The sequence below is a fragment of the Suricata suricatta genome, chromosome 8, assembly GCF_006229205.1.
Source record: "Suricata suricatta isolate VVHF042 chromosome 8, meerkat_22Aug2017_6uvM2_HiC, whole genome shotgun sequence".
Lineage (NCBI taxonomy): Eukaryota > Metazoa > Chordata > Mammalia > Carnivora > Herpestidae > Suricata > Suricata suricatta.
The window spans coordinates 121631920-121658483 of NC_043707.1; the positions used below are offsets into that span (position 1 = coordinate 121631920).

The 26564-nt window shown below is 53.1% G+C and overlaps 1 protein-coding gene across 5 annotated transcripts; it reads left to right on the forward strand.

Annotated features, from left to right (window-relative positions):
* The first annotated feature begins 464 nt into the window (after positions 1–464).
* Positions 465–20134, forward strand: FGR (FGR proto-oncogene, Src family tyrosine kinase). Of its 5 annotated transcripts, none has more exons than XM_029946812.1 (13): positions 465–613; positions 8731–8793; positions 9631–9863; positions 10355–10457; positions 11289–11387; positions 15176–15279; positions 15509–15658; positions 16335–16490; positions 16576–16755; positions 17390–17466; positions 17701–17854; positions 19119–19250; positions 19365–20134. In XM_029946812.1, exons 3-13 carry the CDS (start codon positions 9644–9646, stop codon positions 19571–19573), a joined length of 1584 nt encoding a protein of 527 aa, XP_029802672.1. In that variant the 5' UTR covers positions 465–613; positions 8731–8793; positions 9631–9643; the 3' UTR covers positions 19574–20134. The 5 variants fall into 5 exon arrangements, with proteins under 5 accessions (XP_029802672.1, XP_029802676.1, XP_029802674.1 ...); XM_029946816.1 differs by having other exon boundaries at positions 9634–9863; XM_029946814.1 differs by lacking the exon at positions 465–613 and adding an exon at positions 7402–7482.
* The last annotated feature ends 6430 nt before the right edge of the window (positions 20135–26564 follow it).

Here is a 26564-nt window from a genome sequence, read left to right on the forward strand (position 1 = left end):
ACTTCGACTCAGGGCATGATCTCACGGTTTGTGGGTTCGAACCTCGCATCAGCTCTGTGCTTACCGCTAGCTCAGAACCTGGAGCCTGCTTTTCAGATTCTGTGTTCACGCTCTGCCTCTCTCGGTCTCTCAAAAATAAATAAATGTTAAAAAAAAAAAAAGAGCAGGTGTTCCTGGGGGGCGGGGAGGATCTGCCCCTTTGGAGGGGCTCCTCGGGAAGGCAGTGCTGGGGGGGTTCGGGTCTGGGGGAGGAGCGGGGGTGCAGGGAGAGGGCTGGGAGAGCCGAACCCGGGGAACCCGGGGGAGGCGGGAAGTGGGAGCGGGCGGGCCTGGGAGTTGAGGGCCCCTCCCCCGGGCCGCCGGCTCGGGGCTGGGGCGTGCCCGTGAGTTCTCCCGTCGCCGCCGCCGCCACCGCCGCCACCGCCGTCGACGCCGCAGGGTTGCAATAAGAGAAGTCCGAGGCGGCTTCCTCCTCCAGGCTCAGAGCGGGCGGCGGTCAGAGGCCGGCGGCTCCCCAGTTCCCCGCCCCCGCCCCCGCCCCCCACGGCGTCGGCACTCACGGCTGCTGGGACCTCTCCCGGGGTCTGTCCGAGGCGGCCTCCCCAGGGACCAGGTAGGCGGCCGTCAGGTGGGGCCGGTCGGGCGGCGCGGCGCCCCGCCTCCGGCCCGCCCGCGCCCTGGACGGAGGGCTGCGGGAGGCCTGCTGAACTTGAGCAGAGCTGAGCGAGCTGAGGGTCAAAGGGACCTCCCCCCCCCCCACCGGAAAGGACCTAAGGAGGAAAACTGAGACCTGGAGAAAGATACTGATAAAATCTGGAGGGGGGGCTGAAGGAATATGGGCAAAGCAGATCGAAGGGACCCCCCCCAAAAAAAAAGTCTGGTAGGGAAAACGGAGGGAACCTGTAGAGTGAAAGTAATAGAATTTGGGAAGGGGGCTTAGTCAAGGGAGAGGGACTAAGGGGACTCTCCCAAAAGGGGGTGGGGGATAAATTGAGGGGACCTCGAAAGTGAGGATCTGGGAAGAAGCTGGAGGTTCTGGAAGAGGGGAATTAGGTGCGGGAGGTGTGGGGGGGGCGCTGCTGGGAAGACCAGGTGAGAGAGTTTGCTGGAGGAGGTCAAGAATCATTTCGGGAGAACGCACAATGCGGGGCAGAATTCTGGGGGTCTAGGAAGTCCCCCCTATCCCAAATCAGCAAGAGTCGAGGGTGAGGCCTGCAGCCGGGAGGGGCGAGGAGGCAGCCGAAATCGCAGCCCCCTAAACTTTCCCGCCCCGGTACTGGTGGGAGGGTCCCGGATGGCTAGGGGACTCCTCCAAGGCACAAGAGGCGTGGGTCCTGGCTTCCTGGGGAAGTCCCCGCCTTCAGCAGGGATGGGCCCCTCTGGGTGCCCCCATCCCACCCCCCAGTGGCGGTCTTGGTCCACGTTCCCCTCGGGATCCGGGAATTGCTGGCAGCCCCGACGGAAATCCTGCTTTTGACCGCGATTGCCCGGAGGGGCTGTCTCCGTAGCAACCAAAGGGTGGAGAGGCAGAGACTAGCGCTTGGCTGCTGTTGCGCGCGTTGCCCACGCAGCCCCCTTTGGTACCCTCTCCGCCCTCATTTTGGATCCTCAGTCAGGGGCAGGCTCTGGACAGAGGATGCTAAGCGTTCAGGCATTCCGGGGGAGGGGGAGGGGAGAGAATCTGCAGTCGGAAGGAACTTAGACTGGGCCCTTGATTGCTGTGTGACTGTAGGCAAGTAACAGGCCTTCCCTGGATCTCATTTTCCTCATTTGAATTATGGGGGGAAATTACCTAGACCCCTACTCAGCCCTCTTACCCCTATCCATCCCAAATCCCCAGAATCAGGTGCAGAAAGCAGTTTTTGCAAAGTGTCCAGGAGGGGTTATGAGTTATTACTGATCTAAGGGGATCCTTTTCTTTACCTTGTCAAAAGCATGGAGGGGGTACAGAAAGCCTGCCAGGGCCTCTGGGACCAGCACACAAGTGATATCTAGTAAATGTTTGTGGATCTGTCGAAGTCCCATACTGGGAAAGTCAGCAAGTTTGAGGTCAGTTCCTCAACCCTGATGGTGCCGCACCCAGTGACCCCTGAGCCTTTGGCCTCCTTCCATCTGTGGGGCAGTGAGAAAGGAGGGCTCTGCGCTCACTTCACAGATGGGAAGATGGAACGTTAGGAGTCGAGGACTGACAGGGCCAGCAGTAGGGATTTGAATCCAGGGCACTTTAAAAAAAAATGTTTCTTTGTTTTTGAAAGAGAGAGAGAGCGTGAGCGGGTAAAGGGCAGCACAGAGCCCCACGCAGGGCTCAAACCCATGCACTGTGAGATCATGACCTGAGCAAAGTCAGGCACTTAACCAACTGAGCCACCCGGTGCCCCTGGTGAAGGAAGTAGCTAGAGCTGAGAACCAAATTCCCCCCTCACTCCTACTAAGTGCCCTGTAGGCGTGTGGAAAGGGGAGTGGGTGACTGGGGAATGGTGGAAGACAGTGGGGTGTTCATGGGCTGCATGGCTGGTTCCGGCTCCCCAGCGGGCCCGAAGCTGTGAGCGAGGTGTCAGGATGTTGTGAGGTTCGGGCTTTGAGTGAATGAGCATGAGCCTGTGAGCATATGTGTGGGTGTGAGGGTGTTCTCTACACCCACCTGGGGCCAATGTGGCAAAGGAAGTGGCCAGACCTTGGGAGGCTGGGGAGGCGGGGACCCCAGAGCTGGGGAGGGAGAAGCCAGGACCCTTTGTGCACCAAGCAGGCCAGCAGGCCCCCTAGTTCAAGGGTTTGGGCTGCTTTGAGGTGGAACCAGGGAAGGAGGCTTCCTGTTGGGCAGACTCCTATTCCCTCGGGTCCCCCGTGAACTACCCATGGCTCTCATCTTCCCAAAACCTAGAAGCCCTGAAGACCCTTATTTTAGAAGCTGGTGGGTGACTTTTCAGCAGTAGATGAGAAACCACCATTACCCACACAAGTGGAGAAAATTCAGCTGACCTATTTAGGATCATGTGGAGTAAAACCCGTATGACAAAGAGAGGCCTCCTCCTCCACATCCCCCCTCCCAACATACCTGGCTTTACCAGCTGGTAGAGTCTGACTGGGGTCTATTTTCTGAGGCCCTAGGTGTCCGGAGGTAGGGTTGACTGTAAGGCCTCAAGAAAGAATGGTGTGGGATGGTTAGAGGCTCGAGAGGTGAGGCCTCGGTGAAAGAGATGGGGGTGAGTAAGGACACGGGCGAGGGATGGAAGCCTTGGGGGAGGTCGGGTCTTGGTGAGGGGATGGGGCTCAGTGGGGCTGAGACTTGTGCCCTGCTCCTGGCTGGCCCAGAGCCCTGAAGAGTAGCCGGAACTCTTGCAGGATGGTGGTTTCCTGTGCTGCCCTGAAGTCCCAGTTCCCTCTTTCTGAACACCCCCCCCACCCCTCCCCTGGTTGACTGAACCAGCTCAGCCCTCCTACCTCACCCTGGGAACTTCTCTTTCTTCTCCACCCTTGCCCGCGCCACCTCCCTGAGCCTTGGAGGGGCCTTCCTCAAAGGAAAGGAGCGGAAGTGAAAGTTCACTGAGCACCAGCTGGGTGCCTGGTGCTTTCACATTTGATGTTCAGAAGCAACCCCCCGGGGTAGAGATTTATATTCCTATTTTCTAGGCAAAGAAGCTACAGCTCCGAGAGGTGAACCAACTTCCCCAATGTCTCAAGCTAGTTGTCAGGCCGTGTAGAATGCAGCTTAAATCTGTATCCAGGTCCTACAGACACTTGGCAGGGGTTGGGGGGCGGTGGGGGGGTGGGCCTCGGGACATCCTGTGTCTACATCAAAGCCCTGACATGGCTTGGGGAAGTGTGGACCTCAGGAGAGGGTGGGTGGGCCCGGGGCTCCTCTGTCCAGGAGTAGGGCTAGGCTGGAGGCAGGTTCCCTGCTGAGTGGCCAGCTGCCACATGGCAGGGGTGGTATGTTCAGTTGGCCAGGGGCTGGAAGTGTGACATATACGACTCAGGGACAGCATGACCTCCTGCACAGGCTCTGAAGAACACAGCCACGGTGTGAGCTCAACTCTGGACCTGAATTAATGGTCCTGGCTTTGAATCCCCTGTGTGGCTGTTTGACCTTGAGCAAGTCACTTCCCCCTTCCCCCCACCTTACACACTAGAGGGGGAATGAACTGATAAATGGTCTCTGGGGGGCAGTCTAGCTTTGCTGCCTATGTTTTCAGCCTCACTTGACCACTGCCCGCTGGTCAAGAGCCACACCTCTTCAAGCCTTCTGAACAAGTCCACGGAAAGTACTGATGCAAAAACTGAGGCTCAGAGGGGCTTATATCCTTCATCCAAGGTCCCAGAGCCAATAATATAAAGAACAGGGACGCCAGGGTTGCTCAGTCAATAGAGCATGTGACTCTTGATTGCGCGGGGCTGAGTTCAAGCACCATGTTGGGCATAGAACTTACTTTGGAAAAATAAGTAAAAGAACAGAGTTGGGGCCACACAGAAGGAGGTGTTGAAGGCAGGAGCAGCTTGGTCTGGGGGTGAACATCAGCTCTGATACCCACAACCTGATTTTGACACAGATGAGGCTATAGAAACTGACTGCTGTCAACCAGAGGTTTAAGGGGCATGCTCATAAACTGACCCGAGTTCCTGCAGTGACCAGAATGCTTGTGGTTCCTCTCTGAGCTGCTTGCTCCCTGTGTTAGCAGGCAACCCGCTCAGTTCTGAGAAGAGAAAAGCTTGAGTTCAGATTCTAAGGCTACAAAAGTCACGGCTGGCCGAGACAACCCGGGCTTCCCTTCTCTGGGCTGTTATGAGGACTTAGAATGTGTAGCCTAGGGCCCGGCACATAGTAGGTGCTCATTAAGGGACACATATGATTGCTTCTACTAGGGCTACAAAATAGAATGGTGCTTACAGTGGAATTAGAGCCAAATCGACTAGGGTTGCATTTTGGTCTCCTTTTACTTACTGTGTAATCTTGAGGAAGTTACCGCACCTCTCTGTGACTCAGTTTGCTTATCTGTAAAATAGGGGTAGTCATAAAACCTACTTCCTCAGGTCACTAAATGAGATCCTGCATGGGAATTGCTTGGCACAATGCCAGACCCTGCGTAAGTGTTTAATAAATTAGACATTTTAAACAATGATTATTGACACCCAGACTTCTAAGAAGTCAAATACCCTTGGACTGGCCTTGGCAGAATGCTGGGGGCTGTCTGTAAGCAGATGCCCTAGCACCGAGGACCCAACCTTCTTCCTCTGCCTCTTTCCCTCTGCCTTTGACTCTTCCATTCTTGGTCTTTCTCTTCATTTCTACCTTTCTCTTTTTCTGTCTCTGGCTCTCTGTTATCTTTCTATTTCTCATTTCTATCTCTGTCTCTTTCTTTTTCTTTCTTCCTGTCAGCAGGCTGCTGGAGCCTGCTAGCATTGACTCTGGGGAGCTGATTGTTTGAATCTCTTCCCAGCCCAGCACTCAAGAAGTCACCTCGGCTACTTGAAATCAGCCATGGTGGGAATATTTATACCACGAAAATCAGCAAATGCCACAAATCAGGGCTTTTCTTTTGAGAGTCGGTGTGCCAGCACCCTGCACTGTGTTTCTCTGTGTGCCTTTCTCTTTGTCTCTCTTTATCTCTCAGTCTCTGTCTCTGCCTTCTCTTTCTCTGTTTCTCCCATTTCTCTCCTCTGCCAAAGCTACAGGAATGAGGTCACATCCAGCGTGGCCCTCTCCATGCCTTGGGCCATGCAGCTGCCAAACCCTGTGCCCCGCCCCCTCGCCTCACTTCTGCCTACCCCCTCAGCAAACTGGTGGCCAAAGAGCCATGCCCGGCCCTGGGCTTCAGCTCCCATTGGGCCTAGGAGGCCAAGTCCTGAGCTGCTCCCCATCATTGCCTGCTCCCTGCACTGACAGCTCTTCCTCAGCCCACAGAGCCCTCTGCCTCGTTCTCAGAGGCTGACAGTTCCTGAACCACCCCCACCCCATTCCAGGCATGCAGAATTTAAGGCGTGTTGTGTGGTAGGGGGTGCCTGGGTGGCTCAGTTGGCTAAGCGTCTGACTTCAGCTCAGGTCATGATCTTAATGTTTGTGAGTTCGAGTCCTGTGTTGGGCTCTGTGCTGACAGCTCAGAGCCTTGTGCCTGCTTTGGATTCTGTGTCTCCCTCTCTCTCTGCCCCTCCCCTGCTTGTGCCCCCCCTCCATCTCAAGAATAAATAAACATTAAAAAAAATTTTTTTTAATTTTTTAATAAAATAAAATAAAGATGTTGTGGTGGTAGGGCGCCTGGCTGGCTCAGTCAGTGGAACATGTGACTCTTGATCCCGGGGCTGTAAGTTCGAGCCCCACATTGGGTGTAGAGCCTACTTAAAAAAAACAAATTAAAAAAATGACAATAAAAATGTTGTAGTAATATTTCCCTGGGTACTGTTGGAAGTGGCAACCTTGTATCCATGTGGGGACCCAAGAGGTTGTACAAAATGATGTCTCTTACAGAGAGGTGCCGCGTGTAGGTCTGTGGCTGGGGAGAGGGCTCTGTAGATCTCTGGGTGTCCCTCTGGGGACTCCGTGCATCTGTGCCTGCTTGCAGGAATAGCTGTGATTATCCGTGTTTGTGACCAGGTAATGGCGAGAAGTGGTTCCGATCCTGGAGCCCAATGTCAGGAGTCATCGTGTGCATGACCTTGGGCCCGAACTCTGTTCGTCAGTTGCCTTATCAATATTAGTAACGCCTCACAGTGTTGTTATGAGAGTAAAACGTGGCAATATATGTGAAGTGTTTAACGTGGTGGCTGGCACACAGCAAGTGCTATAAACTCCATATATGTTGTTCTTGTGGAGAGGCTGTGTGCATGGCCATGTGCATGGCCATGTGCACGTGCATAAATGGCTGAGGCCGGAGGTGTGTGTACGTGCGGAAGTGGGTGTCCTTGAGACGGCTGTGTATGGGAGAGGTCAGCGTCTCTGGGGGTGCTGTGTGTAGCCGAGGTGATGTGCGTGTCCAGGAAGGTGTCAGGAGGGCTGTGTGGATCTGGGTGGAGGCCCCGTGTGCCGTCTGACATGTGTATGTGTCTTCCTGTGACAAGACCTCCATTCTCACCCTGTAACCTTTGTTTTCATCTTACCCCCATCTGTCCCCTCAGTGTCTGAAATCTCTTCCCTCCCTGAGCCCCGGATGCCCCCAACCTCAGGGGCGCCTGGGTGGCTCAGTAGGTTAAGCAAACGACTTCGGCTCAAGTCATGATCTCACAGTTTGTGGGTTCAAGCCCCATGTCGGGCTCTGTGCTGACAGCTCAGAGCCTGGAGCCTGCTTCCGATTCTTGTCTCCCTCTCTCTTTGCCCTTCCCCCACTCACACTCTGTGTCTATCTCAAAAATAAATAAACGTTAAAAAAAATTTTTTTTAAGAAAGCGGATGCCCCCAACCTCTACCTATATTCTCTCCCCGGCCCTGACCAGCCCTCGGTGTCCTGGAGCCTTTCAGACACAGCGGTTGCACCCAAGGGGAGGGGTCCTGAGGTGAGGATCACAGCAATGGCTTAGTGAACACAGGCTATTTTAGGGCTCTTACCACAGCCCGCCTCGCAGCTCACCAGATGGGTGTCAACCCCCTCTACACACACAGGAGAATAGTTACGGTGAGGAGTGAGAGGGGCTGGTGGGTCTGGGGGCGGGGGGTCAGGGCACTGATGTGACAGAGCCATCGGCTAGGCAGCTGAAGCTGGTGGAGCCAGGAAGGCTTCCTGGAAGAGGTGAGTGCGCTCAGTAGGAGGGGCAGGACTCAGAGAGAGAAGAGGAGGAGGCTATCCATAAGGGAGCTGGACTTAGGGGTCAAGAAAGGCAAGACGAGGGCACCTGTCACGAAGGTCCCCTGGGGGAAATCAGGGTTCACTGGGTTGGCCCCACCTTACAACTCTCCATTCCTCTCACATCTTAGGAAACCGAGCCCTCTCCCTAGCAGTTCCTCTCTAAGTGTTGCAACGGCAGAGTTTCTGGCGGGTGTGGGGAGCCCTTGCTCAATGATGTGCCTGCCCTATTGTTCAAGGCTACCGGGAAAGCCTTGGCTTATTTGGGGGGGAGCTCCCCAAAGGATCCTTATGGCCCTGGCTTCCGACCTGGGCCTTTCCTTGATGTGGGGATAGGAACAAGCTCTGGGGGTAGGCATCCCTCTTCACTCTGCCACCAGACGTAACCCTGGGGCTGCCGGGGTTTACGGAGCCTGGGGTGGGAGCAGGGGCATCGTGCAGAGGAAGGGCTTGTTTTTAGGAGCCAGTGACTGGGGGCCTAGGAGCGAGCCAGCCTGGCTCGATAGAAATCCAGTGAAAGGGACGGGTCTAACGCCAAAATATGAGTATCTGACTGTGAGTCTGTCCGCCCGAGAGGCAGACCCTGTGTCTGTGTCTGCGCGTGACAGCTAGGGCTCATGTGAGTGTGAGTGTGTGTTAGTGTGATGGTGTTGGTGAGCTCGCTCGTGCAAGTGGACGCTGAGGGTGTTGGCGTGTGACTCTGTGCTGGCGTGTGTTACTGTGTGTGGTGGTGAGTTGGTGTGTCAAGTGGATGTGAGTGTGAGAGAGTTGGTGTGGGTGGTGTGACCTGTGTGGGAGTGGATGTGTAAGTGTGCCAGGGGCGGTAGGGAGGAAAATGAAGGCAGAAGTCATGCTGGGACAGAACCCAGGCCTGGCTTCCTGAAGAGGGCAGAATCTGGCAGCTGGCTCGCAGGAACCTTGGCAAGCCTTCATCTTCCGCGTCCTTCTCTCTCGCCCTCAGGTCTCTGGCCCCTCCCAAGGACCATGCCACGGCCCCACTGACCCAGGAGTAGGGGCCTGAGGGGTGAGTGGGGAGAGGGGGGACTGAGGGCTTTCAGGGCTAGGAAAAGAGTGGGGTGGCCTTCTTGAGCCCCACAACTCATCACAGCCCCCTCCTCCTACGTGGGCCCTGTTGCTAGGTAACAGATGGGGGAACCATAAAGAGGCAGCTTGAGAGGCCAGAGGCTGGACCCACAACAGGAAATGGCCTTGATCCCCCTCCGCAGGGAATCTCCAGGTCCAGACACACAGAACCCCCACGCACACTTGCACACAAATACGCCTCGATCCATAGACATGCACAGAGGGAGACACACACGCATACACCCAGAGACATTCAGACAGCCTTACACACGCAGAGATACACACACACACACACACACACACACACACACAGGAACATGTACATACGTACACAACCTATAAGACATGAACACACAAACGTACCCACACTCACATACACACACAGACACATAAGCATTCACAAGAGGCTGCACAAACACATATAGACACCCACCCACAAATGTGTGTATTCGCAAATACCTAGAGACACACAAAAGCAAACATTACACAAGCACTCTGAAGAGTGTCACAAAACCACAACCTGTTGATGGAATAGGAGGCAAAAAATAATATAAATCAACACAGCAGCCTCCCAAAGCAGAAAAGCAGTGCGTTGAGGGTGCACATTCTCTCTCCAAACAAGGCAGCAGGGACGGAGACCCGAAGGTAGCCCTGCACTTTCATCCTCACTAGGGGGGACGCAGAGAGGGGATTCTGGCGTGAGTGTGCGTGTGCACATGTGTGTGCCAGGTGGCACATCCGGCAGGGCCCCCGGAGTGAGGCATGCCCTATTCTGTAGCAGGGCACCTGGAATGGGCTGTGTGTTCTGCAAGAAGTTGGAGCCGGGGACCAAGGAGGATGTTGGCCTGGAAGGGGACTTCAAGGGCAGTGGGGCTATGGACCGCTATGGCCCTGACCCCACTCAGGCCCGGGCTGGGCCTTCCTTTGCCCATATCCCCAACTACAACAGCTTCCCCACTCAGTCCACCAGCGCCCCCTTCCTGGATGGGAGCACCATCAGGGGCATCTCAGGTGAGTCCAGTGGGCTGGAGGCAGGCCCTGCCTAGATCCCGGGAGAGCCTGGGGGAAGGGGAGACGTCTATACGAGCCTCCAGCATGACGTGAGAGACACGGCCCTGTTTCAGAACACAGTCTGGGGGAGAGTGTGCAGGCCTACCTTCGGAAACCAGTCTCAAGGGGAGCCATGCCTCTGTTCCCCACCTGCGGGAGGAACCCTGATGACGGACCCAAGTGGGAATTCTTGGTGGGGAAGAGGTGGAGTGGGTGACTGGTGAACCCCCCGGGTGGGTGGGAAGGGCTGGAAGGTGTGTGCCTTAAATCTGTGTGCAGCCAAACTGTGAGGCCCAAATCGGAAATCCACTGGACTCCGAAGGCCTTTGGGAACCTGTCACTGCAGCAGTGGGGAGGCGCGAGCCTGTGTGAGGAACAGGACTTTGGGGGTGCAGTCCCTTTGGAGCCCCTGGTCCCATGCCCTACTCTGCTGAGTAGCCCTGACTCTGCAGGGACTGGGGTGACCCTGTTCACCGCTCTGTATGACTATGAGGCCCGGACAGAGGACGACCTCACCTTCACCAAGGGGGAGAGGTTCCACATCCTGAACAACACGTAAGTAACCAGGCCACCCAGCTCAGGACGTGGCCTGGGCTGGGAACTGGACCCAGGTAGGAATCCTACCTGGTCCCTCAGAAAGCTCCAGCCTAGTTGGGGACACAGATATATGACAATAATGACTCTGAGTAATTGCTGCTATGTGGGGGGGGCATGGGAACATATGGGCACAGAAAGAACACTATACGTGGTTGCCAGGGTAGTAGTGATCAGGGCAGGCTTCCTGGAGGAGGTGATTTCTAAGGTGAGACGAGAAAAAAATGAATAGATGTTGAGGGAAGAGGTGAGAAAAGAGGAAGAGGGAGTGAGAGAGAGTGAGAATAAATGATGACTTCTGGAAACCACCTAGGTGGGTCATAAAGTATGAGGTGTAGAATGGAGAGAGCAGAAGCTAGAGAGGTGGGTGGAAACAGATTCTGCAGTCCTTTTTAAGCCATGTTGAAGCATCTGGATTTTATCCAGAAGGAAATATGTAGTCATTGGGGGTGGTGGAGGATTTCAGCAGGGAAGTGACCGAATTAGCCGTCCACTGCCTACCCAAACCCCAGCCCAGCTGAGGAGCCAGAGGAGAACGCCAGGAGGCCTACATGTCCCCAGACCTGTTGCTTCTGCAGGGAGAAATCTCCTGGGGCAGCTGCAGTGGCTGAGGGCAGAGCAGACAAAAACCCTGGTGTGTGTGTGTGTGTGTGTGTGTGTGTGTGTGTGTGTGTGTCCAAGGTGAGGGACTGGCAGGGCTAGTCTCCACCTGACCCTTTGCATGGCCCTGCCTGGCCCCATGGTCTCCAGGGGGCTGGGTTGCCACTGATACTCTGTGTCCTGTGCCTGCAGGGAGGGGGATTGGTGGGAAGCTCGGTCTCTCAGCTCCGGACAAACTGGCTACATTCCCAGCAACTACGTGGCCCCTGTGGACTCCATCCAGGCTGAAGAGTGAGTAGGGGGTGGGGGGTGGCCATCCCTATAGACGGGACAAGACCCTGGAGTCCAAGGCCACTTCGGAGTCACAGCTCCACTCTAAGCCTATCTTCTTACAATTCTACGAGGTTATTTTGTGAATAAGAGGAGAGAATTGTGATGATAATGACAGTAAACAGTATTTATGTAGCATGTACCATGTTCTGGGCCCTAGTCAAAGTGCTTTCTGGGTATTAACAGAGTTAGGAACTAATATTATCCTGTTGTATGAATGAGGCAACTAAGGTGCAGAGAAATTAAATATCCCGCCCAAGTTCACATAGCTAGTAAGTAGGTGGAGCCGGTATTTGAACCCAGATAGTCCGGCTGCACTTGCTAAGCATTCTCCATATTGACTTTCAGTGATAACAACAGCACATGAACTTTGAAAATTTGTAAAATGCTAAACAATTGCAAAGGGACATTAGTTGGAATTAATTCTGTTAAGGAGGCAAGGCATTTTCATTCATGGCACACCATTATAACCTGAGATACAATGACAGGTGCTTTACCTACCTTGAGGCATTTAATTCTCAATCAATTCCACGATTGATAGTATTATTGTCCCCATTTTACAGATGAGAAACCTGAGGCTCATAAACACCTTTTATCTATGTTTACATATATATATGAAAAGAAAAGATTAGAAAGGCCAAGACGTGGTGACTAATTTGATATTGGGTGATGGGGAGTGGGGAGAATCAAGGGTCACCCAAAGTCTTCTTGAGGAGCTGAGTGGGTGAGGGTGCTGTTTGCTAAAGTGGGGGACATGGGAGCAGATCGAGGGACCTGGGTTTTGGGGCTGGGGGACTCATTGGGTTGAGGTTCACAGAGGAACACCCAGGTGGAGGAGTTGGATTAGGTTGTGCTGGTAGGAGAGGAGCCCCACACAGGCCAAGCCAGCCTGCTGAATTAGCCCAGAGCGAAGGGCAACTTTTCCTAGTTGGCCTTAAGGCTCTTCGTTTGCTGTGGCCCTGGCAGAGGCACAGCTGGGCTGGGATGGAAATTTGGAGCCTTTCAGGGTGGATGTGACAATTAAAGCTGCCTAGGAGGGCGAAGGGAGAGCAGGAGAGTGGGAAAGAGGTTGGCCCTGGGGCCCAAATTGGAGGAAAGCTGCCTTAAAGGAGAAGTTGCTGTTGGAAAACCAGGCCAAGCCGAGGCAGAACAGCCAAGAGGGTGGAGGAGAGATTGCAGGAAACAAGAAAGGGAGTGTCAGAGGCTGACACTGGATTTGGCAATGCTGGTGACCTTGGTGAGGGATCTCTCCGTGTGAAGCGGGGGCGGAGGCCAGACAGCAGGGCCTGGTAGGGAGTAGGAGGTGAGGAAGTAGAGCCCCAAGTGTGAAGTGCTTTATCAAGTGAGGGGAGTGAGAGATATAACAGAGTGTTGATGGCAAGTCAGGGCTTAGAACAGTTTTGGGGGGAAGGAGGAAACGTGGGCATGTGTAGAAGTTGGTGGGATGGAGAGGGGTCTGCGTGTGGGGGTTGATTGGTAGGGGAGAGGTGTCTCTGAGCAGAGGGGAGTAGATGGGACCCAGAACTCGGGGAGGAGTGAGGCTTTCATCTGGGCGAAGGGGTAGGAGTCATGGAGGAGAGTGATGATGCAGAAGGTAGGAGGCTGGGGGAACTCATGCTTGTGTCGGCACCTTCGAAGCAGTGTCACGAAGCTCTGCGCTCACTCGCTGTAGCGTCACGGTTAAGAGCGGCGCTGTGGTTAAGAGGGCAGGCGCTTGAGCAGACAGCTTGGGTTCCTATTCTGGTAACACAGCTGAAGAGCGTGTGGCCTTGGGCTAGTTGCTTAACCACTAGGTATCTCAATTTCCTCATCTATCTAAGGGGGGGCGGTAATAAAAGTACCTATCTCACCATGTCGTTATAAGAATTAATTGGGGGCACCTGGGTGGCTCAGTCAGTTAAGTGTCCAACATTTGGCTTTGGCTCAGGTCATAATCTCACGGTTTGTGAGTTTGAGCCCTGCATCGGGCTCTGCGCTGACAGCACAGAGCCTGCCTGGGATTCTCTCTCTCTCCCCCTCTTCTGCCCTCACTGTTTCTCAAAATAAATAAACTTAAAAAGATATTTTTTTAAAGAATTAAATGAAGGGCACCTGGGTGGCTCAGTCCGTTAAGCATCAGACTTCGGCTCAGGGCACGGTCTTACCCTCTGTGTTTGAGCCCCGCGTTGGACTCTGTGCCGAGCTGTCAGCACAGGGCCTGGAGCCTGCTTTAGACTCTCTGTCTCCATCTCTCTCTGCCCCTCCCCTGCTCATGCTCTGTCTCTCTCTCTCTCAAAAAAAAAAAAAAAGTAAATAAACATTTAAAAATTTTTTTTTAATTTCAATGAATACAATATGCATTAAAGCAGAGCTTGACATAAGATAGGTGCTGTTATGATTATATTAATTATTAAGGAAGTAACTGGTATCATGGCTTAGAGGTCAGGGTTTTGAAAAAGCTTGGGAATGTGTTCTATCTACACAGTCCTCCTTCCCCATCCTGCCTGCCCACTTGCACACTCCACTTGCCAATGCCTTCCCTGTTCCCCAAACTGTGCCTAGAACCAGGTGTGGCCTGGCCAGTTTGGTGATCAAATGACATCTGTGGCACTTCAGTCCCCCCAGTGTACTTTCACAGTTGATTTAAAGCTATTGTTTGGGGGTGTGGTGCCTGGGTGGCTCATTGGGTTAAGCTTCCAGCTCTTGACTTCATGATCTCAAGGTTTATGAGTTCAAGTCCCATGTCAGGCTCTGTGTTGACAGTGCAGAACCTGCTTGGGAGTCTGTCTCCCTCTCTCTCTCTGCCCCTCCCCCAGGTGTGTGCACTGTTTCTCTCTCTCTCAAAATAAATAATATAGTTGAAATTTTTTTTTAATTTTTCTTTATATTTGAGACAGAGAGAGAGAAAGAGAGAGGGGAGGGGCAGGGAGAGTTGACCAGAAGATCTGAAGTGGGCTCCAAACTGACAGCAGTGTGCCCAATGTAGGGCTTGAGCTCGTGAACCATGAGATCATGACCTGAGCTGAAGTCAGATACTCAACTGACTGAGCCACCCAGGGGCCTGCCCACTGCCAAACACTTTTTTTTTTTTAAGCTACAGTTTGGTCCCAGGAAGAATATCCAAGAGAGAGCAGAAATGACTGAGGCCAGAGGTTGAAGCTGAGACTTAGAAGGACATCCAAATTTACGAGTGTGGAGGAAAAGCAGCAGTCAGAGCCGGGCAGGAGCAGTCAGAGAGAGGGGAAGAAAAGCAGGAAAGGCCCTTGTTTGGAAGTTACAGGGGGAAAGGGTTTGGGGGTAGAGGTGAGTATGAGAAGAACGGTCTGAGAAATTGCCGTGATAGTGGGAAAAGAACTGGGCTGGGCGGGAGAGGATTTCGGATGGACTTCATCATCCAGTCCTATGGGCAGGTCACTTCCTCTCTCTGAGCCTCAGGTTCCTCAAATTGAGGCCCTACAGGAGCAGTAGTGAGATGCACTAAGAAACTGTGGCACCCTGATGAGGTCACTGGCGACTGGGGTCCTAGCGATTTTAATTGAAGAGAACCCCAGAGAATGAAGAGAAACCTAACCTTTATTGGGCGCTCCTGTGAGCCAAGAACTCCACATTCCTGTCTCCATGCTCCTCATGACCAGGCTGCAAAGCAGGTGAATGAGCCCCGTTTCATAGGCGAGGAACTGGAATCTTGGCTCCTGAGGTAGCTTTTCCCCAGGAGGCTGCATTGGGGGTTGCACTGGGGGCACCTGACTCTTTCTGGCCCTTCCCAACAGGTGGTACTTTGGAAAGATCGGGAGAAAGGATGCAGAGAGGCAGCTGCTCTCCCTGGGGAACCCCCGGGGGGCCTTCCTCATTCGTGAGAGTGAGACAACCAAAGGTGGGGCCCTGGGAAGGGGCAACTGGGAAGCCATTACTGTGGGGCCAGGAGAAGTGGTGAGGGGCTTGGGTCAAGGCCCCGGGCCCAGACTGGGACAGGGATGGAGGGGCAGAGATAAGACTGAGACCGGGTTCAAGGGATACGGCCATCCAAATTCTGAGTCCTCAGGCATTTGAGCCTCTAGGGCTCCCACATCAGGAGCCTGCTTGAAGGTGACTCTTCCCCGTAGGTGCCTACTCCCTGTCCATCCGTGATTGGGATGAAGCCAGAGGCGACCATGTGAAGCATTACAAAATCCGCAAGCTGGACACGGGTGGCTACTACATCACCACGCGGGCCCAGTTCAACTCCGTGCAAGAGCTGGTGCAGCACTATGTTGGTGAGGCTGGCCCCCCGGCTGGTGGTCCCTGAACCAACCCGCTGAGAATTAGGCCCAGGGAAGGAAAAGGGCTCCCAAAGCAGTAGTGCCTGGGGCAGAATTGGAACCCCAGTTTCTGGGTTTCCAGCCCAGGACCCTTTGTAGGATTCCAGAGGAAACAGGGGTGAGGCTGTCCACGTCAGAATGGCGCCCCCTAATGTTCAAGCTGGGTAGGAGGCTGAACAGGCCTGACTTGCAGGACGGGCTGATGGGTTGAGAGGAAGCTGGAATCAATGCCCAGCCTGGTTAATTAGGCCAAAGATGAGCTCTATGGAAGGGTGAAGGCCTCATGTCCACATCTTTGTCTGGCATCCACAACTCCGTTTCTACCTGTTAGAATCCCACCTTAACCTTGGAGGCCCAGCAGAAGGCCACCTCCTAGGGGAAGGACTTCCCTCCCCCCCCCCCCCCCCCCCCCCCCAGGGATCATCTCTCCCTCTTGGTGCCACCTCCTTCCAGGATGAACAGGAACATGTTCACCTACTCAGTGGGTCATGTTGTCTTCAGCCCCAGCCAGCGGCCTAGTGCCTTTCCACTGATCACAGAGGGGGTTGAGGGGAGCCTGGGATGGGATGAGGAATGTGTGGGGTATCCTGGGCTGCCTGTGACCTTCAACACCCCCACCCTCGCTCCTCAGAGGTGAACGATGGGCTATGCCACCTGCTCACGGCGGCCTGCACCACCATGAAGCCGCAGACAATGGGCCTGGCCAAGGACGCCTGGGAGATCAGCCGCAGCTCCATCACGCTCCAGCGCCGGCTAGGCACCGGCTGCTTCGGAGACGTGTGGCTGGGTACGGAGGTCCTGAGGTCCCGGGGACTGGGCGAGGGCTTGGGACGTCTAGGAGCGGGTGCTGAGGAACCGAGGCCCCCTGGCAGGCACGTGGAACGGCAGCACGAAGGTGGCAGTGAAGACGCTGAAGCCGGGAACCATGTCCCCGAAGGCCTTCCTGGAGGAGGCGCAGGTCATGAAACTGCTACGGCACGACAAGCTGGTGCAGCTGTACGCCGTGGTGTCCGAGGAGCCCATCTACATCGTGACAGAGTTCATGTGCCACGGTGAGGGGCGGGGTCAGGAGGCGGAGCCTGGGAGGGCGGGATTTGGGACGGAGTTCAGATGGGGATCTCTGGGGGAGGGCCCTGAGTGGCGATCTGTGACGGGACAGGGGACTTTGGGCAGAGTCTGAGAGCGAGGCTGGGATGAGTGAAACCACGTGACTGCTGGTACAGGGGCGGGTCCAAGATAGACCAGCTGGGGCTGGGGCTAGGGCTGGGGGTGGAGCCTCGGTGGTGGTGGGGAGGGGGATGGCGGGGATGGGGCGGGGGGTGGGGTGGGTAGGAGGGTCAGCTGGCGGGTGGGACTTGGGCTAGTAAAGCGCGAATCTGTTAAGAAGCAGGGTCTGGGGCGGGGCCTGAGTGGGGCGTGTCTAGGGGGACTAAGGAGGACCAGAAATGAGCAATTAGCAGAGTCCGGGTGTCTGTGGGACCGGGGTCTGGGCGAGATCTATGAAGGATCGAGCCACCTGGCAGGATCCTGAGTGGGGACGGATCTAAGAGAGAGTGGGCTGGGAACGGAGTGGGGCCAAGCGCTGTGAGAAGGGATCTGGACGGGGGCGGGGCCAAGCCAGAGAAGGCGGAGCCGCCTGGAGCGGGCCGAAGTCTTTTGCTGCTGATTTTGAGTTCCTTTCCTCAGGTAGCTTGCTGGAGTTCCTCAAGGACCGAGAGGGCCAGGATTTGGCACTGCCCCAGTTGGTGGACATGGCAGCCCAGGTAAACTGGGACAGCAGCCTTTATCTCAGACTCCACCCCTATTAACTCTCCACAGATCCTCGTGCCCTCAAACACCTACCCTACCCCTGGAAGTACAGTCCCATCTACTGGATCGTCTGTGCCACCTGAGGCAGGACACTGCCCATCTCTGAGCCTCAGTCTCCTCATCTGGAAAGTGGGCTTTTCAAACACAAGCCATGGTGTTCCCATCTTTCCATACCTTGGCCCCCCTAGGTAGCTGAGGGCATGGCTTACATGGAGCGAATGAACTATATCCACCGCGACCTGAGGGCAGCCAACATCCTTGTCGGGGAACGGCTGGTGTGCAAGATCGCTGACTTCGGGCTGGCGCGTCTCATTGAGGATAATGAGTACAACCCCCGGCAAGGTGCCCAGTCTCTCCTCACCTTTCAAGAGCTCCCTATTATACCAAGGGGATGCCACAAGGCCCCACATACACAGGAATCCCCCCCACTCCCAGACTATCCCCGGTACTCCCATCCTGATGTAGTATAAGAGGCAACTCTGAGTTCAAATCCCAGCTCCTCTACTTACCAAACAAGTGGCCTTGGGCAAGTCACCTAACCTCTGTGAGCTGTTTGGTTTTTTCCTCATCTATAAAATGAAAATATTCAGACAACAGTAAGTCAACAGGTATATGCCAGGTGCTGCTGTAATTCTCAAGTGAAAGACGATAGAGTGCAATAATAGGAACTCTGTAACCAGAATGAATCCTAGCCACTTGTAAGCAATATGATCTGGGCAAATTACTTAACTACTCATTGCCCCCTTTTCTAAATCTGTACAATGGGGATAATTGTATCTACCTCATAGGCTTTTTAAATGAGGGTTAAATGAATTAATGCGTGTAAATCACTTTAAAGTAGTGCCTGACAGGGATGCCTAGATGGTTCAGATGGAAGACTGTGCTACTCTTAATTTGGGGGTCGTGAGTTTGAGCCCCATGTTGGGTATAGTGATTACCTAAATAAATAAAAACTTTAAAACAAAACAAAAATAAAATAGTGCCAGGTATGTAGTAAAGGCCATACAAGTGTTAGCTGTTACTACTATGAGAATTGTTACAAAGTTTGTAAAGTGCCCAGTACTGTACCAGATACATAGTAAATGCTGCCTCATACCAGGTCCTTTTTGTAATGCTCAGAGACCTCTCTATTTAGAGCCCCCAATACTAACCACAGCATTATTCTCTCTCTCTCTCTCTCTGTCTCTCTCTCTCTCCCCTTTATTTAGGGGCACCTGGGTGCCTCAGTTGGTTAAGCTTCCGACTTCAGCTCAGTTCGTGATCTCACGGTTTGTGAGTTCAAGCCCTGCCTTGAGCTCTGTGCTGACAGCTCAGAGCCTGGAGCTGGCTTCAGATTCTGTCTCCCCCTCTCTCTGCCCCTCCCATGCTCATGCTCTGTCTTTCTCTGTCTCTCAATAATTAATAAAAATGTTAAAAGTGTTTTTAAGTTTACTTAAATAACCTCTTCACCCAACATGGAGCTCAAACTCATGACCCTGAGATCAAAGGTCGCATCCTCTTCCAGCTGAGCCAGCCAGGCGCCTCTACATACCATACCATTCTCTTAATTCAGCTCTTCCCAGGCCCCCCCCCTCAATAACGCTCCCTTCTCTCCCAATCTCTGCAGGGGCCAAGTTCCCCATCAAGTGGACAGCCCCGGAGGCTGCTCTCTTTGGCAAATTCACCATCAAGTCAGATGTGTGGTCCTTTGGGATCCTGCTCACCGAACTCATCAGCAAGGGCCGAGTTCCCTACCCAGGTTTGCTGGGGGGGGGGGGGAGGAGGAAGGGTGAGTGGTCATGGGAAGGGCTTCCTCCGGGTTGCCTCTTTGGGAGGGGCTAGATCCGCTGACTGACAGAGCCCCACCCTCTAGGCATGAATAACCGGGAAGTGCTGGAACAGGTGGAACATGGCTACCACATGCCATGCCCCCCGGGCTGCCCGGCATCCCTGTACGAGGCCATGGAGCAGACCTGGCGTCTGGACCCAGAGGAAAGGCCTACCTTCGAGTTCCTGCAGGCCTTCCTTGAGGACTACTTCACCTCCACAGAACCCCAGTACCAGCCTGGGGATCAGACATAGCCTGTTTAAGCATCAGTCACCTTTCTGGGGTGCCCACTGATCCTTCCCAATCCCCAGGACTCTGGTCCCAAAGCCCCCAGCCTCAGAACCCTACAGGGTCCTAGCAGGTCAGAGCAGGAGGGTAGCTCTGACGCCATCTAGGACAACACATTCATTTTAAGGATGGGGTACATCGAGGCTTAGAGATCACCCCTCACTCTGGCCCCAAGCTCTGTTTCTCCCCTTCCAACTTAGACCCCTACCTCTAGATTCTCTTCCCACCTCTCCGCCAAAAGAAACGCTTAGATTTTGTCTAGTTATTTATAAAACTGTATATCCTTTCCCTCACTTACCTCCTATCCCTGCTTTTTTACCCTGTCATCTCACCGTGAATTCACCTTCAACTCAATTCTCTTGCGTCTATAAGTTGCAAAGACAGGGAAAATCTTTCCTGCTGGGTGGACACTGGAGTCCAGGACGGGGGTCCAAGCCCGGGGTGAGGGAGAGGCTTGCTGAGGGCTCACCTCTCCGAATCGTGTGTGTGTTTGTTGATTTTGTAAATAAGAAAAGTGATGATATGAATCCTTGAGCCATGAAAATCCCTTCTGTTAGGGCGAATGGTGGCCAGAGGAAGGTGAGTGTGACTGCTTTGGCTGCTGGGAGGAGGAGGTGAGAGAGTACCCTAATGCCTACTAAATGCAAGAAACTCAAAGGGTGTTTTAGGACCCCCCAAAGTCCTGATGCTTGTCCCCATGTGAGTTTAGGACAAATCTATAGATAGATACAGAAGATAGGTAACTGGAGATCAAAATGTCCTCTTCATTACTGAAGTGGCTTTCCATCTGTGTGCAGTGGGTTTGCTAATTCTTTACTTGATTTCAGCAGATACACCATTCATCACAGGCACAAGAGCAGAACCTTAGGCCTCTTTTGACAGGGGCAGTGGGGAAAACAGTGAACTCTCTGCACCTCCTTAAAATTGTACAGAAGGGAGGGGGAGGGAAAGGTCTGAGAGCTAGTCTAGCTCATTGGTTTCACTCCAGGCATCTCTGCCTACTAGAGGGTTTTGGAGAGGTTTCTAGGCAGTTTTGTTTGTCACAATGACTGGGGGCTCCTACAGGCATGTAGTGGGCAGGGATTGGGGGCGCTAATACAACACGCCACACACCTGTGCAGTGAAGAGTCGTCCTGCGTCCTTGCTACAGATTTGAAAGACTTTGGCAGCTGATGTGCCTCCAAGTGGAAACAAAGGGAACAGGGGATAAGGGTTCCCACCTCTCCCATCAGGAAATCATTGACCCCTCGCTTAGTAAGGGGAAAGGATGGAGTCCAGGAACCAGGAATTGCTGCTGCAGCTGGCAAACAATTACTGAGCATTAACTCTGGGAAGAGCCCTTTGCTAGGCACGACCCTGGGAAAACAAACATGAACAGGACCTGTCTCTGTTCCAGAGCAGATCACAGCCAGACTTGGAAGAAATCATAATAATAACAATTCACTTATTAAGTGTCTGCTGCATGCCAGATGTGGTTACATCCATCTTTTCATTTATTCCAGTTCTGAGTCTGATTCTATGATTAGCCCCCATTTACAGATGAGGAAACGGAGGCTCAAGGGGTTACGTGATGTACCACATTCACACAGGTGCATGTGACAGAGCTGTCTGGACTTGAACTCGGGTCTCATACCAAGGTCCATGATCTTTCTAGATGCTGGGCTTTGGGAAGGTACTTTATCTGCCCCGGAGAGATATTTGGAGGATCCTCCTCCCTCTAGATATTGGCAGAAAGATTCCCTGGAAATGCCCCTAAGTTGGGTGTCCTAAGGAAAGGGACAAGGTGACCAATGCAGATTGAGTTCTTCGTGCTTAGCCCTATGCTGGGGACTGCTGACTGGGAGCAGTAAAGTGGAGAGAGGCCAAGTGGCTACTGAGAGAGGTGGTCACAGAGGCGGGACACTGCATACTCGAACTCGGGCCATGGCTTCCCGAGAGCTGTTCTCCGGCTCACTAAACTCACAAGGACCTGATGCACAAGCTGGAGGCCCTGCATTTCTGTCTGCTCTGGAGTAAGCAGATAAGAGCTCAACACGGGAGCTTCAGTGCCTGGTGTGAATCTTGCCTCCACCACGCACTAGCTGTATGACTTGGGGCAAGTTATTAATCTCTCCAAGCCTCAATTTCCTCATCTGTGAAATGATGGGCAATAAAATGCCCAACCCATGTCAGTTCTCTTTGTCACGACCATTTACAAATGATTTATTCTATACTAGGCGACCTACTAAGAGCATGCTGTCATTTAATCCTTATGGCACCCCATGAGGAGAAGGCTATTGTGTCTTCATTTTACTAATAAGGAAACTGAGGCACGGTGGAGTAAGTAGTTTTAAGTCATAGAGTGGGGACTTGAACCAGGTCCTCTGACTCCCAAATCAGTGTTCTTAGTCTCTGTAGCTCTCTACAGCCTTCTCCTAAGGCCAGAATACTCGTGTCTATGCAATGGGGCTATGCCTGGTCCCTGGCTACCCATTCAGTTTCAGTGAAGGCCCAGAAGGGCAGTGAACCTCCTAGAGTTTACCAGGCCCTCACTGCTCCTTAGCAGAGACCAGAGATACCTGAGCCTGGAATCCTGTATCTGCTGGTTCCCTGTTCCTCCCTCAGGTGGAGCCGAATGAATTCTCCTTTGCACCCCCTTTTCTGTGCATCCTTCTGTTCCCTTCAGATAGAGCACAATGCAATTGATTAGGCCTCTGTTTTCTCAATTTCAATCACATCCTCGCCCTGCCTCCCTGAGATTACAGGCGGGTCACCTTGATTGCGGTTTCCACCGTTCACAAAACTCTTCAGTCGTTTACAAAACCATCTCTCGCCTCATTCACTCCCCCACCTGGCTCTTCTCCTCTGTGATGCTGTGTGGATTTTACCGGCTTAAGACTCAGAGGGCAATTTTATTTCAAGTTCATGGTGGGGGAGGAGGACACCTAATTGACTAGTGCTGGGTGTTTCACAGGCATCATCTAATTTGATCCTCACCATGAGGTTGAGTGTGATTATTCCCATTTTACAAAGGAGGAAATGAAGACTCGGAGGCTACAGCACTTGCCCAAGGTCATATAGCTGGATGGCAGAATCAGGATTGGAGGCCTTTGACTTCAAAGTCTCATGCATCCCACTGTGTCACATTCCCTTAGTTGACTGGGCAGCATGGGAACCTGTAATACTAACCTACGGTTATGTTCAGGGAGGGCCTGGTGCAGCTAGGAGTCTGGAGTAGCCCCACATATGCTGAGGATTATATTCATAAAAGAACTAAGTCATTTATTAATTTTGCACACATTTGCTGATGTCTCCTATAGGCTGGTCCTGTCCAGGAGCCAGAACAGTAAATAATGACAACACTTAGGGGCAAGGTCAGTGTGGAGGCCAAAGGAGACTTCTTTGAGGATGTGAAAGAAAAATCTGCTTGATGAAGCAGCCAGAGGGTGAGATCATCTCTCATGGAGGCACCAGCATGTGCAAAGGCTCAGAGGTGTGGTAGAGCAAGGCCGAGTCAGGCAAGTGCAAATCTTTATGTACTGGAGGATTGAGGGTGCAGACAAGGCATGACAGAAGAAGGTTGGAAGATCAGAGGCCAAAGGTAGGAGGAGGGTCAGAAATCCAGGGGCACGGCCTCTGAGTTGTGGAGAGAAGTCACAGGAAATTTAGGGGGTGGCCAGGTTTTACTTGGGGTGAATCTGTCCTCAATCCTATTGTTCCAGGACTGAGCTGAGTGGACCTACTATCCAGTAGTTCTCTCCTACTCCCTCTTTTACACACATACACATACACACACTCTCTCTCTGTCTCTCTCTCTCTGTCTCTGTCTCTCTCTGTCTCTGTCTCTCTCTGTCTCTCTGTGTCTCTCTCTCTGTGTCTCTCTCTGTCTCTCTGTCTCTGTCTCTGTCTCTGTCTCTGTCTCTCTCTCTCTCTCTCTCTCTCTCTCTCTCTCTCTCTCTCTCTCTCTCTCGGAATGCCAGGATGGTGCTGCAGTGATGTCCATACTCCCTCTAGTGTCCCCTATGGGTACTACACCCAGCCCAGAGCTCCAGGGAACTTTGCCCTGGGATGAGAAGACAGGTCCCTTCAGGACCTTCCCAACACAGGATGGGAGATAAATCGCAGCTTTTGCTCTCAGAGGCCTCACAGTTTAATGATAGTAAGGTGAATGGAAATAAATGGCAATAAAGACGTGTGGGAGACTAGGACTCATTTGTCCAGGGAGAAGTCTGGAAGGCTTCTCAGTGCAGGTGTTGCTTCATCAGAGACTTGCAAAAGAAGCAAAAATTTGCTAGGTAAAGAAAGAGAAGGACATTCTAGACTTGACAGAATTAAGTGAGCTCAGAGGCAGGAAATGGGACCGTGCAGGGAGTTACAATTAGGTAGGTGTGACTGGAGTGTAAATTTTGAGGGGCATTAGTAGCTAAAGATGAAGATAGCCAGCTAGGCATGGGTCCCGTCTGCCATGCACTCAGGCTAGGATTCTAAGCCTTGCGCAATGGGACACCACAGGATTTTGAGCAGGGGAGTAACAAAGTCAGATTCACTTTTCAGAATGAACCCACTGGGGACCAATGCAGAGGAAGGATGGGAGGGGAATAGTCAGGAGAGGGATATCCCTTTGGACCCAAAGAACCACACCAGGTCACTCTAATAGGAGAATACATAGCCTTGAGCAGGTCTGTGAACCGTACATATCAATCCAGGTGATGTCACCTACAGACACATCAGTGGGATCCCAGGTTGAGCACCCAGAGACAGCAATTCCATACTGCTGTACCCTCAGATGCATAACTCAGGTCCACAAGCCCAAGGGAAACCAAGGACACACATTTACCTCCAGACACAGCTGACAGTGAAAAGCACGCACACACATACACCCAAGCATACACGCACGAGCAGTGTGGCTGTCAAGAACCCTACCCTGGCCCCTTCTGTGTCCCCCCTCCCCCCTTCCACCCGAGTCCTTCACCACCTCCAACAGGAACAAAGCTGACCTTTGCCCTCTGGCCTCTGGCCTCTCCTCCCACACCCCCTGCCCAGAGGGAGGAGCTGTTTGAAGTCTGGGCTGCAGCTGGGGTTTCCTGTTGCCCGGAGGAATGTGGGAGGACTTGCAGAGGGGAGGGGCTAGCTCAGGAGGAGGGATAATGGGGGCCTGGGGGGCCTTAGTTCCCACTGTACCGTGATGGGGGGGCTTCCTGCTTCCACGGTCTCTTGGGCCCCAGCTCTGAGCTGTTCCCATCCTGGGGAGGGAAAGACCAAGGCCATAATGGGCCTCTTGATCCTGGATCTGTGGCTCAGAGGCTTAAAACAGTCCCTCTCTTGGACTGTTTCTCCAGTGGACTGGGCTGAACCACCCTCTAACAAGCTATGCCTCCCCTGAGGTGAGTGCCAAGAGTGAGGCTAGCCTAGAACTTCTGTCATCCAGAAAGGCAGTGTCCATCTTTACCCAAGGCTCCCTTCACACTGCCCTTTCTGTGAGTCCCAAGGGCCTGGCTCCAGACTGCTCACGACCTCTCATTTATTGTCATTATTATTATCATGACTCAATCCCTCAGCATGCCCTTGTCAGTTTCCAAAGCGCTTTCATATCCTTGTGCTCAGTAAATCTCCCCGGTCCTCCTGGTAAGACAGGGCAGGAAGTACTCTTCCATTTCACACATGTGGTAACTGAGACTCAGAGAGGTTAAGGACACGCAAGTAGAAGCAGAATTAGAACAAGATCTGTATGGCTCCTATTCCCACATGGCCTCCAAACCCTCTTGCCACACAGTTTTAGCCCTAGATTCTCCCCTGCACTTCCCAGGGTCTCGGTATACCATCTACTGCTTACATGGAAAACAAATGGCTGTAGTGAGCTGAGCCCAGAAAGAGATGATGCAGCCTCTTCCAGAACCTGGGTCCTCTTCTTCACATCTGCCTTCTGGGGGAGTTTACAGCTCCCCTGCCCAGCCAGTGGTGACCACGACCCTATTTTGGAGGACTGGGTAGCCCCTTTTAGACTGCCGCTACTAGAGCAGACATGGAGATTAGACACTAGGTGGCAGCAGCAGCCCACGGGAAGATTCAGCCTGAGTTTAGGAAGAAACCCCCCCTCACCCCACACGATTTAGAGAAGCTCCAAGAGAAAGACCAGCCTCCAAATGACTGGAAAACCCGGTAATGCTTGGTTTCCAGCGATGTTCAATACCTTCGGTGCTAATAGTACCCACCCTCTCTGGGGAGGCGACAGCAGAAGTAGCCTGGGGTGGAAGGTGCATGCTTGGAAACACAACCTAACTTTAGTTCCTCTCTTCCATGGCCTGCCCAGCTGATCTTGCCCTGTGCGCCTCATCATTAAACCTCTCTCTTCTCATGTCTTTCCCAAATTCCTCTTCATCTCCGTCTACCTGGGGCTTCTGATCTCCCCTAAACCATCCGGTACTACCCCACCTAACTTCCTCCCAACACTAGATTCAGACAGGGCTCTTCATGCTGTGTGGCAAAGCCTAGTGAGTATGGATTGGAGGGGGGCAGGAGTAAACGAAAAGAAAACCTGAGCCTCTTGCACCCTCCCAATGCTGAAGTCGCTCCGGTGGGGGGGCGGGGGGGACGAGCTAGAGCAAGATGCAAAAGAAAGCCTCATCTATTTGTGATAACTTTAGAATCAGGCTTTGGACCTGCAAAGGGCCCCTAACAACTTAAACCACTGCTTTCATTAATATCTGACCTTATAATACTTCCCATTCAATGACTAAATCTTTGAACCCAAGGCTTGCTCTGCAAAGAGAAGCAGCCTCGCCAGCTGGCCACTCCAACCCCGTGATGTCAGATCAGTAGGTGTACTGTTTAGAATCCTAGGTCTCTCCCATTGCCATTGTCCTCCCTGCCCTCCCCCATCAAAGGGCCAGTAGAGAGTGTCCCCCAGAACCCCCATCTTTTGCCCTCTAGGGGTTTCAGACTGTCCTAAAGAGGTATAGGGAAGGTGGTGACAGGGAG

What these genes read in the sequence shown, in the direction of transcription:
- FGR (XM_029946812.1), top strand. Translation starts at nt 9,644, where the DNA reads ATGGGCTGTGTGTTCTGCAAGAAGTTGGAGCCGGGGACCAAGGAGGAT. An exon ending in CTTCGGAGACGTGTGGCTGG is followed by an intron (nt 16,491 to 16,575) that starts GTACGGAGGTCC and finishes GCCCCCTGGCAG; the next exon opens with GCACGTGGAACGGCAGCACG. An exon ending in TGGTGGACATGGCAGCCCAG is followed by an intron (nt 17,467 to 17,700) that starts GTAAACTGGGAC and finishes TGGCCCCCCTAG; the next exon opens with GTAGCTGAGGGCATGGCTTA.